Here is a 15,586-nt window from a genome sequence, read left to right as displayed (position 1 = left end):
TTTTGCGTCAAGTCATTCCCTCTGGTACTCGTATATGCACAAGTAATATTGTATGTTTAAGCGCATGAGCATATAGTTGGTAGTACATATTTGCAAAAGTCGCTCATATAGCTTAATAACACCTGGCTGTCCCCCTTATGCATGCTGTGCTTAGTTGAGCGTTTAGGAGTCTGCAAATGCGTAATCATCGCTTCCGCTTTAGTGCTTCTCAAATGTGTGTGAAATATTCAGGTGTAAGCAAACCAAGTTTTTGCACATACATTAATTTATTATATATGTAGGTTCATACATATATATGTAGGCATGTAGACACATGCATACACATGTACAATAATTAAAGTTATTAGTCGGATAGGACAATTGAGTGGTACCGAAATTATGCGCGGTCATTGAATTCCGGCCCATGACAGGTTGGAAATGAAGTTTACTTCCCCAAGGTGTATAAGTCTAATGCCGGTATTCAGTAAGCAGTCTCTATTCACTAATATAAACTTTTTATGGTTTTCAAGATTATTTTGTATTCAGTAAGTTGTCGCACACCTGTAGTCACAAAAAAGCCACGAATTTGTCAGCTGGCTCTGAGCTAGTCACAAAAAGGAAAACATGGGGGAAAATATAATTGCTTTCCTTTTTTTACTCTAAAAAACGCGAAGTTTAAAACAATAAAATCTAAAAATTTTGAAAAATTATGTTAAGAAGAGAAAAGAATAACTATGTATATTAAAAGAAGCAATTAGGAACAAAATTAAAAATTTCGCTGCCCTAGTGCTTTGTTCCCTCGGCTATTGCGATTGTTGGAGCACCGCAACATTCATATACATATGCTAGTTTAGAGTGAAATGCTGCTAAGTGCACTTTTTATGAAAACTCATATTTTGATACAGGAGGCAAGTGAGTTTAAAAATGCATCGTTTCGAAAAGGATTATGGCACTTGTTTTATTTTTGCTCGTTTCTATTCAATGGAAGGCAAATTTGCTAAGTCCAAAAGAGACACCAAAAATCCAATAAGGCGAAAATATTACGAAAACTTTTAATATAGGTCGAATGCTAATGATTCGCATGTAGTTTTGCTTTGGTTCAAATACAAAAAAATGTTGTATTCAAAGTTTTGCGAAATACTTGAAGAAACTGGCTCTAGGGAGAGTTTTTCTTCCCCCTTTGCCGCTTTTGCTTAGGTATAGCACTCTGGCCGTAACGCTAGGCGCCATGGCAGTAAGTCTACCCATACATATATGAACAATCCCGTGTACATACTCCGGGCTTTCTTACGCACGCCCAAAAATAGTTCCAACCCTTAGAAGGTGCCATTTTACAGGTAACACATTTGCTTGCAGTGTCCTGTCATTTGTCAAGTGATAGTTCTAAAATACTGCCGTCGAGAGGGATTTATAAATCTTTTGGATTGAGTTTTACCCTGCGACATATGCTGGCGAGCTGCTACCAACCGGAGGCCCCCGCCCCCTCACCTACATAGAAACTCTACCGTGTATCCACAGAAATATTGATCTCCATACAAGATCTGGTGGGCTCCATATTTCATTAAAATATCAGTCCTTTCGTTCCCTGCAAAGACCTCATTGCCTAGAACTCACAACAAGATAACCTGGTTACGAATTCCTGGTTTTTCCAATACTCATTTTCTGGGTTCCTAATGCTGACTTGCCATATGACATGGTATTAATAGTACCCCATTGGCCCCTCTACGAGGTTGTTCGCGGATACAAATTTCAATTGAGAATATTTTCGCTTAGAATATACAATTTTTCGAACTTGGGACCCTTCTCTGACAGTTATTATTACCGTTTTACAAGATTACTTCTCAGAAATTATAAACTTGTAAGGCTTAAAGATGATAGCTTCGAACTGAAAGGAATTGAAAGGGATGAGCGAGTTAAAATGCTAGCTAAAACCGGGGTAAAATACTCGAAAATTCGCCAGGCATATTCCTCTCTCTCATTAACCTAAGTAAACACAAAATTAGACATGCGAGTGATATTGAAGGAGAAATCCCTGTGGGAAGCATTGAATTCTTTTAGGACAACAAAAGTCACGCTTCACAAAAACCAACAACTATATTCTATCATTTTTGCGGCTTCTAATAGTTGAGCTAATTACGTTACACTATTTCACATCAGCTCAACTGTTCAAGTAAGTACTAGCGAATGTACTTCTAAAGACAAACCTCTCCTATGCTACTGTCCAGCTTTCGTAGGTTCACGACTGAGCAATCTTGGCTCTGTTTTTTTTCTCACTAAAGATCAGCCAAGCATTTAACAAACCGCTTGTCTTGAAAAATTAAATTTTTTTCCTATGGAAGGATGCCTCTGTTGAAGGTCAGAAATTACAATTTCTGTTTTATATAAAAATTCAATTATCGACTAAAATTTGTATAGTATTTGTAATTAATTTTACAAATTGCTTTCTTCTCATTTCAAGCGTACCCCCCCCAGGATATATGTAGACTTATATGCGTTATTTACTTCTCGTCAGCTTGCTTGCTTTCGCTGATGTCATGCACTTCACTGTATTTGCTTTGGCGCTGTGACTTTCTCGCCTACATGCCATAGAGCTGCCACCAACCATTGGGAAATCTACAACAATGAGCTGGGGAGGAAATTCTCAACTGTTCCACCGCAAAAGTTAAATATTCATAACAGTGTTTATCGCTACTGCCACAAAGGCGGTTATTGCGTACGGCCATTGCTGGTTGACCAGCAGCCCGTAGAGACAACAGTGAGCAATTATATTTGTTAGTTTATTCCTGAGCTGATGTGCTCTTTTGATATGGGTATGTTGGTAGCAAAATGGGACTTGGTTTTAAATTTATACGTACCAAGCAGGCGGATGGAGAAAGATTATACGAATATAAGCTGTACAAATGAGTATTTAAATGCAGGGAATAAGCAATTTTATGGGGTTGTTTTTTGCCTACAACTGGTCAGGAATAACTGAACATTTGCGATGATTTTTTTTTTAATAAAAAGTGTAACCAAAAGTATAAGGGATAAAAGGAAACTTTTTTTTTACAAAACGAGAAGTTACAGGCTACCGTCCATGGTAGGCCTAACTGCGTGACATACAGTGGCGAAAAAAATATAAATAGGCAAGAGACATTTTAGCATTCTTTGGCTATTTCCCTTTTGATTACTTATTGTTTATTATTTTTTATTTTTATGAAAGTTTAGCTCAAACTTGTTTTATTTGATATTTATATATGGGAAAATCTTTTGAGACGGGGACTTTTCAATTAAAAAAAATAAAAAAATAAAAAATTCAACATAGTAGCACAATTCGTTTTTCTTAAATGATTTCCTCAGAACCTACAAATAAATGTTTGAGAACCCCGAGCTTTAGGTCTGACCGCTCAAGAATTTATACCTTAATAAAAATAAGATTTTGTGCGAGTTGCACTAGAAATTTCTTGATTTTCTCTATTTTTAGCAAGTAAACTGCTCATTTAAACCGTTAGTTTGGTTTGGAATAACTATTTATTGATATTTATACATATAAGTAGTATTAACGAAGGCATAGAAACCGCACCTGGCAGAGCAGCTGCTTTGTAGCGGAAACAATATGCCAGTACGCAAAATATCTCCGTCTCAACAGATTTCTCCATATATATATCCCTTATATCCCTTTTCAGGATTTTGGTACTTGAAGTTCTCTCTCAATTCCAGCTTTAACACAATAAAAAAATCACCACCAAACACTACCAGAAATTAATTACTACACACTGCGAAGAAACGTTTTAAATACATAGGGTTGAAATGAAAAATGGCTTTACAGTTAACCAGTGTCTAAGGACCACATACTTATGATGAATAAATCGCGTTGTTGAAAAGCGGAAGCGTAAAGCTCAAATCAGCATAAATTCATGGTAACTAAAGCCGCAAATTTCACACTTTTTACTTGCAGAGCAAAAACTAAGAAACGAATGGTTGAAAGTGTAAAAAAGTCATAGAAATTACATAGATAAAACAACGAAGACGTTGAAAGTGGCCAAAAAGTTGAAAAAGTGCATGAGCAGGCATTACAATAACTAAGTGCTCGCAGCGTAGCGAAGAGCCGCCGAAGTAGCGCGTGGCAAAGTAGTAAAAGGCGTCGAAAATTGCTGAGAGATAAAAGCGTTGCAATCAAGGCGCGTAAATCGTGGCAATAGCAGCAGTTAAGACCACGGCGACGACGATAACGACAACACCTTTAAGCCAACTAAATACTATGTATGTATGTACATACATAAGTAATGTAGCTGAGGCAACAGTAAATGAGAAGAGATGGCGCCGAGTGTACAAATCTACAACTGTAGACGAAATGGCAGATCTACATAACTGCCTGTTCGACTAACTGTTTATTTGTGCGTTTGATGGTTTGTCGGTTTGTTTGCTGCTGCGGCGATATTTGTGTTTGTGCCTTGGCGGTTATTTGTATTTGTGTTTGGCAAGCAAACACAATTGCACTCACACACATACCCAGGCACAGGCACAAATAAAGCATATTTGTATACGTTTACTTGCGCAAGTGCAGTTATAGGCGAGTTTGTGTGTATTATTGCGCATTTGTGTGCGTTTATGCCTTACTAAGGCAAACTTGTAATATATTTTTTGGCTTTTTGCCCACACAAAATCATTTCAATTCATTTTGTTGCAGCTGCAACTGCAACTGCAACTGCCTCCACTCACTACTACAAGCGTAATTATATAACTGCCGCTTCGACTTCACATTTATTTGCTGCTTTTGCTGCCTTGAGACTCAGTTTCATTTTCGTTTGCGACGTTCGTTGCGGTTTGTTAGCTATCTGCATGGCAGCGAGCGGGGGGTACGCTATGGAGATTAAATTTTTACGCTTTTTATTGCTGCATTTTACATGGATATTTTTGCGGCTTTTTTACGCGCATAATTTTAATTTTATTGTGCTTTTTCCATAGAGGTTTCCGCACACAAATCGCAGACGCGCATTAGGCGCTTAGGTTTTATGTGTTTTTATTTTTTAATGTTTTCTACTTTGTCAGCAACGCGACGAAATTTAACAGATGAGAAAATGTTTAAGCGATTTTGCATTATCTTTAATTTTTGCTTGCTAGTGAAATTCTTGGGCAGAAAATGGTAGGCGGAGCGGCGCAAATATGGGTGGGAGCATTTGAAAATAAATTTTAATATATTTGGTGGTTGGATTAAATTTTCAAAGGATCTGAGTTTTTTAATTTAATTTAAATGTGAAAGCAAAAGTTAGATATACGAAAAAAGTTTAAAATACTGGCAGTTAAATGAGACGTACGATAGGATGCATAACAGAAGATAAAGTTGCATGACTAAGGAGACAGAGACAAAGAAAAACAAAAGGAGAAATTCAAAAAAAGTTGATTAGAAGATATTAAAAAGAATAGAGTGGAATTAATCTAAGGATATAAAATAATAAAAATGTTTATAGGCAAGTGTATTATATCTATTATTCCATTTGTACTCATATTCGTTATTTCATTGTTATCGAAAATGTTATCGACAAAGTTTTCGATATGTACAACGATATCGATACGGGGTTTGATTGAGGTATTTAAAGCTTTCTCGATATTTTTTTGTTTATTTATTTATCAATATCTTTCACTATTATTTTATCAAAATTTTGGTGACGATAGTATATCGATAAATTTGTCGCTGAAACTATCAAAAACTTGCGAATATATTTCTAGGCATGAGAATTATTATCGAGGTATTAATAGCTAACGATATCTCTACACCTATAATAATCGATATCAATAGCAGTTTCGTTCTAAATCGATATATCTTTCTTGATATAGACTTTGACTTATTAAGCGGTATCTTTAACAAACATGTTATCGATATTTTAGGCGATAGTGTTATCGATAAATTTATGCTATAATTGTCGATAAATTTAAAGATATATTTACCGATACCTGTATTAATACCAATACATTAATTGTTACAACTATAATAATCGATATCAACTTCCATGTCAGTCGAAGTTGCTAATCTTTTTATATAGCTATCGATATCTGTTCAATGTTCAATTTGAATTCAATAATGGATATCTTTCATAAAAATGTTATCGATATTTTTGAAGAAAATGAAGAATGTTTATCGCTACAATTATCGATACATTTACGGATATGTTTATTGGTGATCGACATTTTGATTAATATAATAATCGATATCAATATCGCTATCGCATTTGTATCCGTATTGATTTTTAATCGACTGCAAACAAAGGAGGAGGTTTTCAATCAGAAGGTTTTTTTTTGTATATGTGTTACCAGATAATTTTGAACTAAGTGAACCATTTTCGATGATTCTCAAGAGTGGTCCCATATTAATTGATACCTCAAGAGTGGTCCCATATTAATTTTGTTTAGTTCCGATCAATGGATTATGAGAAAACTAATGGTTCTCCCAAAATTGTGTATAGATATTAAAGTCCCTTTTTTTTTGCTTAAAAGAAAGGCGCTTCCAACGATTTTTTTTTTTAAAGAAATGTAAAGCTGTCATCGAATTTTCTTCGCATTGACTGGAGTTTTCAGCTGGTAGTTGTCTTCTGTTACGATCGGCTGAAGAAAGTCATTCATTCAGTGGAATAAAGAGAAATGTTCTCGGCTTCCCGGGAGGAGTTTGAGAAGTTTAAGCATATTTGCGGCCACAAGCATGAACTCTTTCAGTGTGCGGAAAACTTGCCTACACTAGCAAGAGGTTACCGTGCTAAACACAGCGCTAGGAAATACATTCCTGTTTGCAACGAAAAAAAAACGCATCTCATTTTCCCCATTTATACTTGCCACAACTCAACTGATTTTGGCTCTCATTCAGCTAGTGTTTGCTTCTTATTGCTTTCATATTTTCTTAGCCAGTTTTGCGACAACTGCAATCATTCGTTGTGTCACACAGTTGGCAGCAATGGCGGCAGCGGCAGGCATCCACTGAAAGAGTGAAAGTCTAACAATGAAAGTTATTGTGCCTTTATGGGTTGCCTTATAATTGTGGTTACAATTTGTGTGTGTGCGCGCGCGCTTATGTGTGTGTGTGTGTATGCCATACTTAATGCGCTTGTTATACAAGCAAAAAAATGATTGCAAGCGACGAAAGTTTGTTTAGTTGTAATGCCTTGGTGCTTATTTGCTACGTTCCAATTATTTTTTGGTTGTATAATTTTAATAGGTCAAACCGAAATATTGCCAGCTCTAGTTGGCAATATTTAAACTAGGCAATCACATGGTGAATAAATACGGGTATAAATGTACATATATAAGTATGTAAGTATGTATGTAGATTAGTAAGTTCGTATGAATGCTGTATATAAGTATGTACAGTTACTCAAAAAGTGTTCACGTGTTAATTTTTTAAAATATTCACAACGTTTTTCGAGTTAATTCTTTTGTTATTATAAAAAATCACAAAAGTTGGTTTTTTTAGCCGTTTAAATCTACAAAACTGCATACCCAAAAATGTTGTAAAGATGAAAAGGTGACAAGTCCATATTTTTCGGAATTTAGTTTTAGATGCAGAATGGCAGGTAATAAGAAACCACATCGATTTTTCATCTTTCCTAAACAATTAAAAAAAAATGGACTCGGCACCTTTTCACCTTTAGGTGACGATAGTAAAAAGCTCGAAATTCTGATAAAAATTTGTTGAATTTTCCTACATTTGAAATTTTGTTTTATATGGTTTTTGACAAAATCCTGAACAATATTTTGATATATAAAAACAATAAAAAACATATAACTTCAAAATGATTGTGAGTATTGAACAAAAAATCAACACTTGAACACTTGCTTGAGTCACTGTATGCATGTTGGTATGATTGCTGGGAAAATTATCTTTCGTAAAATGCAAAACTCTCAGCTTGCAGCTTTCATTTCTCCTGCTTCGTCTGCCTTAAACTTTCTCACACATTTCATTGGTTTTGTGGTTTTCCTGGCGTTACGCTGCCTGACTGACTGTCTACTGCGTTGTTTATCTCTCTACCACATTCATATATCTGTATTTTTATCACTTACTTGATCTCGATATCGTGCTGCTTTCTTGCCGTACGTCTATCTACACCCATTTTGGCCTGAAATTCAGCAAACATTGCAGTTCATTTTCGAAATGTGAATCAATTTAATTTTTTGCTTTTTTTTTTAGAAGCAGCAGTGCTATTTGCACTACGCACATGCCGGTTTGTATGCCGGCGCATATGCGTGTGTGTATGCGTACAATTAAATACACATTTGCGTTGTTGCATTTGAATCTACAAATATTCGCCGATTTATGCATCCAAATTGTTAGAAAATGTGGAAGGCGGAAATTGCAATGCATGCAAATTTTCGAATTCAAGCAATTGTAGCTGAGTAAGCAAAACTATATATGCAGCAACAAAAGTACAGTATGTATAATCAGACGATTGATTATGCAGCTTTGGCAGTTGTGTGTGTGTGGCTGTATGTATATTTAAGATAAATTTCTACTTGCATGTTGCTGCTATTGTTAAAGTAAACTCATTATTCACGCTCCTGTGCTGCCTACCAACTGCAATTTGCAATTTCTGCTCCACATCTGCTTATGCATGCACCCAACCACCACATTTATTATTATCTTCCTTAGAGGAAGTCATGCGTTTGCTGCTGGTTAGATGCAAGGATGTGGTGATAATATTTCAGTAAGATAGCTGTTATGGTGAAAATCTCAAGGACGTTGAAGGGTATTCAACTTATTACTATTTTGTTAACATAACATAACGTGGCATAACATAACATAGCATAACATAAAAACATAGACAGACAGCAGCGTTTATCTGGATCAACTCAATAATTCGGAATTAAGACCTCGAGTTAATTCTTAAGATTCGATCAGAGGCCTTTTTTCGACGACAACACTGATCAAAACGGCCACCTGTTGTCTATTGTGAATGAAAAAGAAACGAAGCAAAACAAAGCAATTGACTTGGCACCCACGGTAGCCGAGTGGTGAGAGCTGCATACTCCAATTCCTTAAGGCCCATATTCGAGCCTGTTCGGACCAAATCCCGTAACAAAATTAAATTTATTAATTTTAATTTGTATTATTTAATTTTTTTTTCAACAATATATTTTTATACACAAATTCATAAAAAAATAGACTTTAACTGCTTTATAAATAAAAAATTTGTATTAAAATGTCACCTTAAGGAGACCACAAAAGAGCCAAACTGGATCAAACGTATTGAGAAAGTTTTGAACGGGAACAAAATGAAAAAAAAACGTTTGGGAACGTTTCCGTAAAGAGCAAAAACTCTCGGGAACATTCTCAAGTAGAACAAAATAAACACAGAACTTTTTGAAACGTTTGAAATGAGAACCAAAAAATAACGAAAGTATCGAGAACGTTTTCAAGGAGGATCAAATAAGAACAAAAGTCTGCGAAACGTTCGGCTAGAGAACAAAACGAGAACAAAAATGTTGAGAACTTTAAGTTTAGAATAAGAGAGGCGTCTGCGTGTTGGGATGAAACATCATTTCAGTGAGAACCACGATGGTTAATTCTAAGCCAGAGGAAAGCTGGATCATTTCAACTTCCAGATCGTTTATCATTATTTATGGAACAATTTTTCATTTTCTGTGCAAGTAAACTTCGTGTTTTAAAACTTTCGTTTAGTTCAGTTCTTTTTTGATTAATTTTAACATTCAAACATTTCAAACTAATGGAACGCTGTGACAAAACTTTTGTTCTAGCTTCAATTCTTCGAGAATAGTTCAGAGGAGATTTGTGCTCGTTTCGTTTTATTTAATTTCATATTATTGTTTGTAAGTTAATTGGAGTTTTTAGATTTTAGTTTTTACAACTATAACTACATAAAAAATAGAAGTAATAATTAAGGCAACTACCTAACAAATAAAAAATAAAAATTTCTTCCCGTGGTATTCGAACCGACGATCACGCGACTTGTGTAATCCGCCATACTACCGTCGATCAGGGTACAATTTAGATCCGATCAACTTCCATTCCGTTAATGCGGATTAACCTTGCCGTCTGTCTATGCTATAACTAAACATAACACAGCATGCCATAGCATAAAATAAATAACATAGCGTAACATTACATTACATAACATTACACAGCATAACATAATTGAACTTCACTTAGAATAAAAATTAAAATAACACAAAAAGTTGTACAACAAAACAAAATAAAATAAAGTATTAATTAACTCCTTAAGACGTAATGTAAATCACCATAACTACGTATTTACTACCCACATAAACTGACACACACTCACAGATATACTCCTACCTATCGATTTAATATTAAAAGAGCACAAATTACCTGCCAATTAAAAACTTGCTAACGAATTGTAACTGTCATTATGTTCCACTTTTAAATTACCTCTGAGCAGTGCAGTCCACCTAAGTATGCACACTAGGGTGGTCCAAATTAAGTAAAGGCGGAATTTTAATGCCCGCACCCCTTAGGATTGTTCTATACCGAAAAAATATGCACCTATTTTTTATTTTGAAGTCGCTCAAAGCGCTCCAAGTTTCCAGGTATTTTATATGGGCAAAAAATACTTTTCGTAGAAATGGTATACAATTATCGAAAATCATAATTTTTTAATAGGAAAACTTTGGTTCTCTTCAGGAGACTTCCAATAGAATTATAGGAAATCATTATTTTTCGATCGCGGAACTCTGGTTATCTTCAGGAGACTTCCAATAATAATACCCAATTGTTTATTGAACAATTTTTTTATACTAACGTTTTTTTTTTTGGGGCCCATTGCATTTTTTCGGAGATTCTGGTGAACTTATAAATTATAGTTACTATAAAAAACTGGTTAAATAAATAATTGGGTATTCTAATTGGGAATCTACTGATCGAATAATATTGAGTTTTAAGAACTCTATACCATTTCTACGAAAAGTTAATTTTTCACATATAAAATACATGGAGAATTTTGAGCGCTTTGAGCGACCTCTGAATGTTTTTTATTTCAAAATAAATAAACTAGGGGCATATTTATTTCGACGTAGAATAATCCTAGGGGATGAGAGCTTAAAAATTCCGGCTTTTTTGAACCACCCTAATGTACATATATACTTGCATGCCAGTAGGCCAGCCACAAAGTAGTAAGTACTACTTTGCTTTACTTACTTAACTAGTTTGTGCTGTCTTTTTTTTAAGTTTATGTTGTGTATGTTTGTGTAACGCTGTCCCATGCACCACTCAGTCTGCCATGTACTTATTATAGGACAGGACATTTCGATTGTTGACATTTTAATAAAGTCCATATAAAAATAATTTTTTTTTTAAAGTAAAAAGTGGGTCGGCATGGCGGTGTGTCGGTCGATTTTGAGGTGAAATAGCGGACAATGAAGCTTGCAAGTTGAAGAAGATGCGAATGTAGTTAAAAGTTATTAGTTTACTCGTAAGGTAAAGTTCAGAAGGTTAAACTTTTTAATGACTAACCACAGGTTTTTTTACTACTTTCAAAACTAAACCAATCGAAGTTGTTAAATATTGTAAGATGGAGAACTCAGAGAGATTTATTGAATCCCATGTCATGAGATAGACAAAGCAGAGCCTTACAACAGCAGAAATTGTAAATAGAAAAGGATCAGGAATCAGTTGAGGGCTGCTTTAGTGAGGAGCAGGAGCATAGCTTTGACAGAGTTTGAGTAAATACATTTCTTTGTAGGCCAGGTCCGAAGATAGATTTAGAAAAATTTAAGATTTTTGATTTTGTAGGTAAAGTCACCTCTAGAGTTCTATGATGGCAAGATAGCGCTTGATTGCTATTTGGACGTTGAGTTCTACGCCGCAGTCAAAGCCTACACTCAATTACTGTGGAGACATGAGGTTGACTTTCGTATCAAAATTTCCCAAAAAAAAACCTTTTGATGTATGTAAGCATATTGTCCAACCGTAGCTTACAAAGCCATTTACAACGACAATTTTTCCGATATTTTTTCAGCCGATTAAAGGCGCGTTTAAAGCAAAATTACACTAATGCCACTTACGCCAAAACGACACCGCAGATTAACTGACTGCTGAAAATAAAAACATATTTAGCGTTGCTTTAATATTATTTTGTATACATTTTACTGTTTCGCAATACGCTAACAGCTACGCTATACCGGCCCAGTTTAATTTTAGCTAAGCTGCTGAAATTTCATCTTCGCAGCAAATATTTATGCAGTCACGGGTAATAAGCGCACTTTTTACGACCATTGTGGATGGTAATAATTCTTGTAGTCGACATTTGTTTCTATATTTAAATACAGTATGTGCGCGAAGCTTAATTTTAGTGAAGTCAAAGCTCACACATATGCGCGAGTATTATGAAGGGAAATGTGAATACATGCGCTAGCTCGTAAAATGTCAGTTACCGCGCCTAAATGTATGCTTCATATGTATGTAAATTACATTTTATGTTAAGCAGTATGACAAGGGTTGTGGCACAACTCTACTTTAGGAGCAATTTTGGTGTTTTATTTTTTGTATTTAGTTGTGAATGGAGTGTTTTTCACATACATACATGCATGCATGCATACTTATTTACGAAACATTTATACATGGGCTTTGTGTATTAAATTGCAATTTTTAGCTTGAAAGCTGTTAAATGTTTTTGAAGCGGATGAGTTTGACAAAAGAAAGATATATACATATTTGTAGAAATGAGCGAGAGAAAAAACGATAAGACTAAAGTTAACAACTAAGATTTTTTTTCTAAGCAAGCAACAAATATGCTTCCGCCGTCTATCTACTCAGCGCCTTTACTTATATTTAGTAATTTTAAAGACTGGGTCTTACTTTGTACAAAAGTTATATAGCTAAATAAATAAATAAATAAATTATATGTTTCGTAGCAATGTGGAGTTATTAAATGTGCATGCAACCCCAAAAAAAAATTTAAAATACAACACAAAAAATTACAAAAAAAAACATTACTTAATCGGAAAGACGTGACGATTATTTGGTGCAAATTTGATGTTGGGAGCTACTTAGGGGAAGAAGTCATTTGTTGATACATTTGTCGATAGTTTTGTCTATTAATTAACGCACTCTATCGTTAACGATGGACGCATTTATTGAATTTTTTTTATCAAATTCATTCTTTTATTGATATTTACCAAATATACCGATATATGTAATTATGTATTGTCATTGTTACATGAGGGTTTATTTATTGAAAAATTTTTCGTTTTCCTTGCCTATTAATAAAATTGTAATAAATCTGATTTGTCTATCAGCGAAATTATGAGTATATATTTTTTTTTATCGACATGCTTTTCGATTAGTTAATATAATTACGCAAACAAGGTTTTACATAATGATTTAATTTTTGAATATTCACAAAGTTTTTCAAGCTAAAATTTTTTTTTTTAGAATTGTTTATTTTCTAATTCTGATTATTATATTTAACGTACGATACATTGTACTCTAAAGGAGAATTTTTGTAGAGAATTGAACAAAAAACTTCTGATGTCATTTTTCAATAAGTCAACTCGGTCAAAAGTTATTCGAGGTCAAAGTCGAATTCACCATGGATTCTTCCATACACCAAAAAAAAAATCTCGAAAATTCGAAACACCATGTGTCATAAGCTAGAGCTAATACAGAAATTTCAATCACAGATTTGAAATCGTCATTAAAAATTAGGCTAGTATTATTTAACATAATCTAATAATCAGAAATGCTGTCTAAACAGTCTACCGGAAAAAAGTGTGTTTAGCGTTTCGGACCTCTGTACACTACAACACTACAATGATTCCAATTGAACGCTTGATATCTTGACTTTTTCCGCTAACAGAATACTCAATTACAAATTGAAGCTAACAGCTGCACGAAATCCTTCGAACGAACAACTTAGCACCCAAATTACGCTTTCCTTATTCCCACAATTATTTACACTTCGCATGCCATTTGTTTTTGCGCCAAAACCAGTTGTCTATTTCACCGCATTGAGAGCAAGGTCGCTTTGAATTCGTAGTGGCTCAACCGCAGCTGCACAGCACCAAAGAAATAGCCAACCAACTTTAGCCTAAATCACATTTGCATCAAATAATCTCCCAAAAGTGCTACCCTTCACCCATTAAGCCGCTGCAAAGCCCACACAGGTGGTGCAACCAACCTACACACATACAAACGAACGCATGCACACATTTATCAGCTGCTCAATAATATTTATTGCATACAAAATAGAACGAAAAACAAATCCACTGCAATGCATACAACATTTTTTTTTGGCTGGCGCAGCTGCTTGTAGTCGCAGTAGATATGCAGTTGGTCGAAGCAACTTGCGGGCACAGCAGCTTAGCTTTGGCGTCCCTTCTAAAAGTTCACATAATCGAATTCACGTTGCAGTCGCAATGTCAGGCAGAGTTTGCGCAGCTCAGCAACATACTTGGCCCTGCAACGATCCACGTTCACCTTGTGCGGCAGTGGCAATTTGAGGCGATAAATTGGCGTCGCCAAATCCACTTCATCTTCGGTAATTGACAAATCCATTTTATCCGCCGGTGTCGTCTCGTCGGGCAGCAGTATATCCAGCAGCAAATCCTCACAACTGGCCGTGGCATTAGTGCGATTGCCCATCTGTGACCAGCAAACAAAGCGGGTGAAAAAAGCGGATGAGCAGAAGAAGAAAAAACGAATTATTAGATGCATCGAAAGAGACACAAACAAGAATGTGGTGTGGCAAAAAATAGTAGTGGCAGCTAGAACACAACAAAAATAAAAACAAACACAGCAAGCAGTTCATATGTGCAACACACTAAATACTGTCCACCTGGTTGTACCCACCCGCAGGTAAAGGTCCTCGGTTCCCACCGCTTGCCGATAGGTCATGCTGTACTCCGGTCGCTTGCGTGTCTCCAAAATCTCAGCATCCTCCCGCTCCTGCTGCTCTTGCCACTCCTCGATGCTGGTTGGCACTGGTCGCTCTAGTGCTTCCGTTCGCGCTTGGTTTTGTTTGTCTTCTCCACTGCATTTGCTGCCAATATTTGCGGGCGCTACGGAAATTGCCATGTCATTTACAAAATTTTGTGGATTTTACGGTTATTTTTCGAGCAGGTTTTCCAGCTCTTCGTACACTTACTGAAATTGTTGCGTCTGGCGATTGGCTCGTCATCGTTGTCGGTGTCAGAATTGTCTCGCTCTTCGGGGGGTGTGAGTAAATCGCGCAACATGCGTACGCTATCAGGATTTTCGAAGAGCGACATTTTTGCGGATTTTTTGCGTAACTGTTTTTTATGATTTTTTCTCTTAAGAAAATTGAACTTTTTCGTACGCTTTTTGCTTCTTTCCAGACTTTTCAAATCAAGTCAATAAATTCTTGTTTACTTTCTTTGTTCTGTTTGCACTCTGTAGTTCAACTACAGGTAGGTTGAAGTTGTTCTAGCAACACCACCTTATATGAACTCGCCTTGTTATTGATCAAGCAATTGGTTGCTTGGTTGCTTGGTTGTTATGGTCGATATCGATATTACAACGTTGTGGTGGTTAAGAGTGAAAGGACTATTTAGAAACGTAACCATGACGTAGTAAAAGAGCATTTTTAGTGGATGATTTCGTGTAAGGGTTTCAAGCAGGGCATTGATTAGTCATGAGCCCATAGCAAAC

The 15,586-nt window shown here is 35.6% G+C and overlaps 1 protein-coding gene across 1 annotated transcript; it reads right to left on the bottom strand.

Annotated features, from left to right (window-relative positions):
* Positions 1–14,220: 14,220 nt before the first annotated feature.
* LOC118739947 (dynein assembly factor 6, axonemal-like) lies at positions 14,221–15,186 on the bottom strand. Its single transcript, XM_036471446.1, has 3 exons — positions 15,063–15,186; positions 14,768–14,976; positions 14,221–14,560 (listed from the first exon to the last, which is right to left on the bottom strand). Exons 1-3 carry the CDS (start codon positions 15,184–15,186, stop codon positions 14,297–14,299), a joined length of 597 nt encoding a protein of 198 aa, XP_036327339.1. The 3' UTR covers positions 14,221–14,296.
* Positions 15,187–15,586: the final 400 nt, after the last annotated feature.

The sequence above is a fragment of the Rhagoletis pomonella genome, unplaced genomic scaffold, assembly GCF_013731165.1.
Source record: "Rhagoletis pomonella isolate Grant_MI unplaced genomic scaffold, Rhpom_1.0 Rhpom_scaffold_00005, whole genome shotgun sequence".
NCBI classification, from domain to species: domain Eukaryota; kingdom Metazoa; phylum Arthropoda; class Insecta; order Diptera; family Tephritidae; genus Rhagoletis; species Rhagoletis pomonella.
The sequence above is the reverse complement of the archived record's forward strand: the minus strand, read 5'-3'. Positions and strand labels throughout refer to the sequence as shown.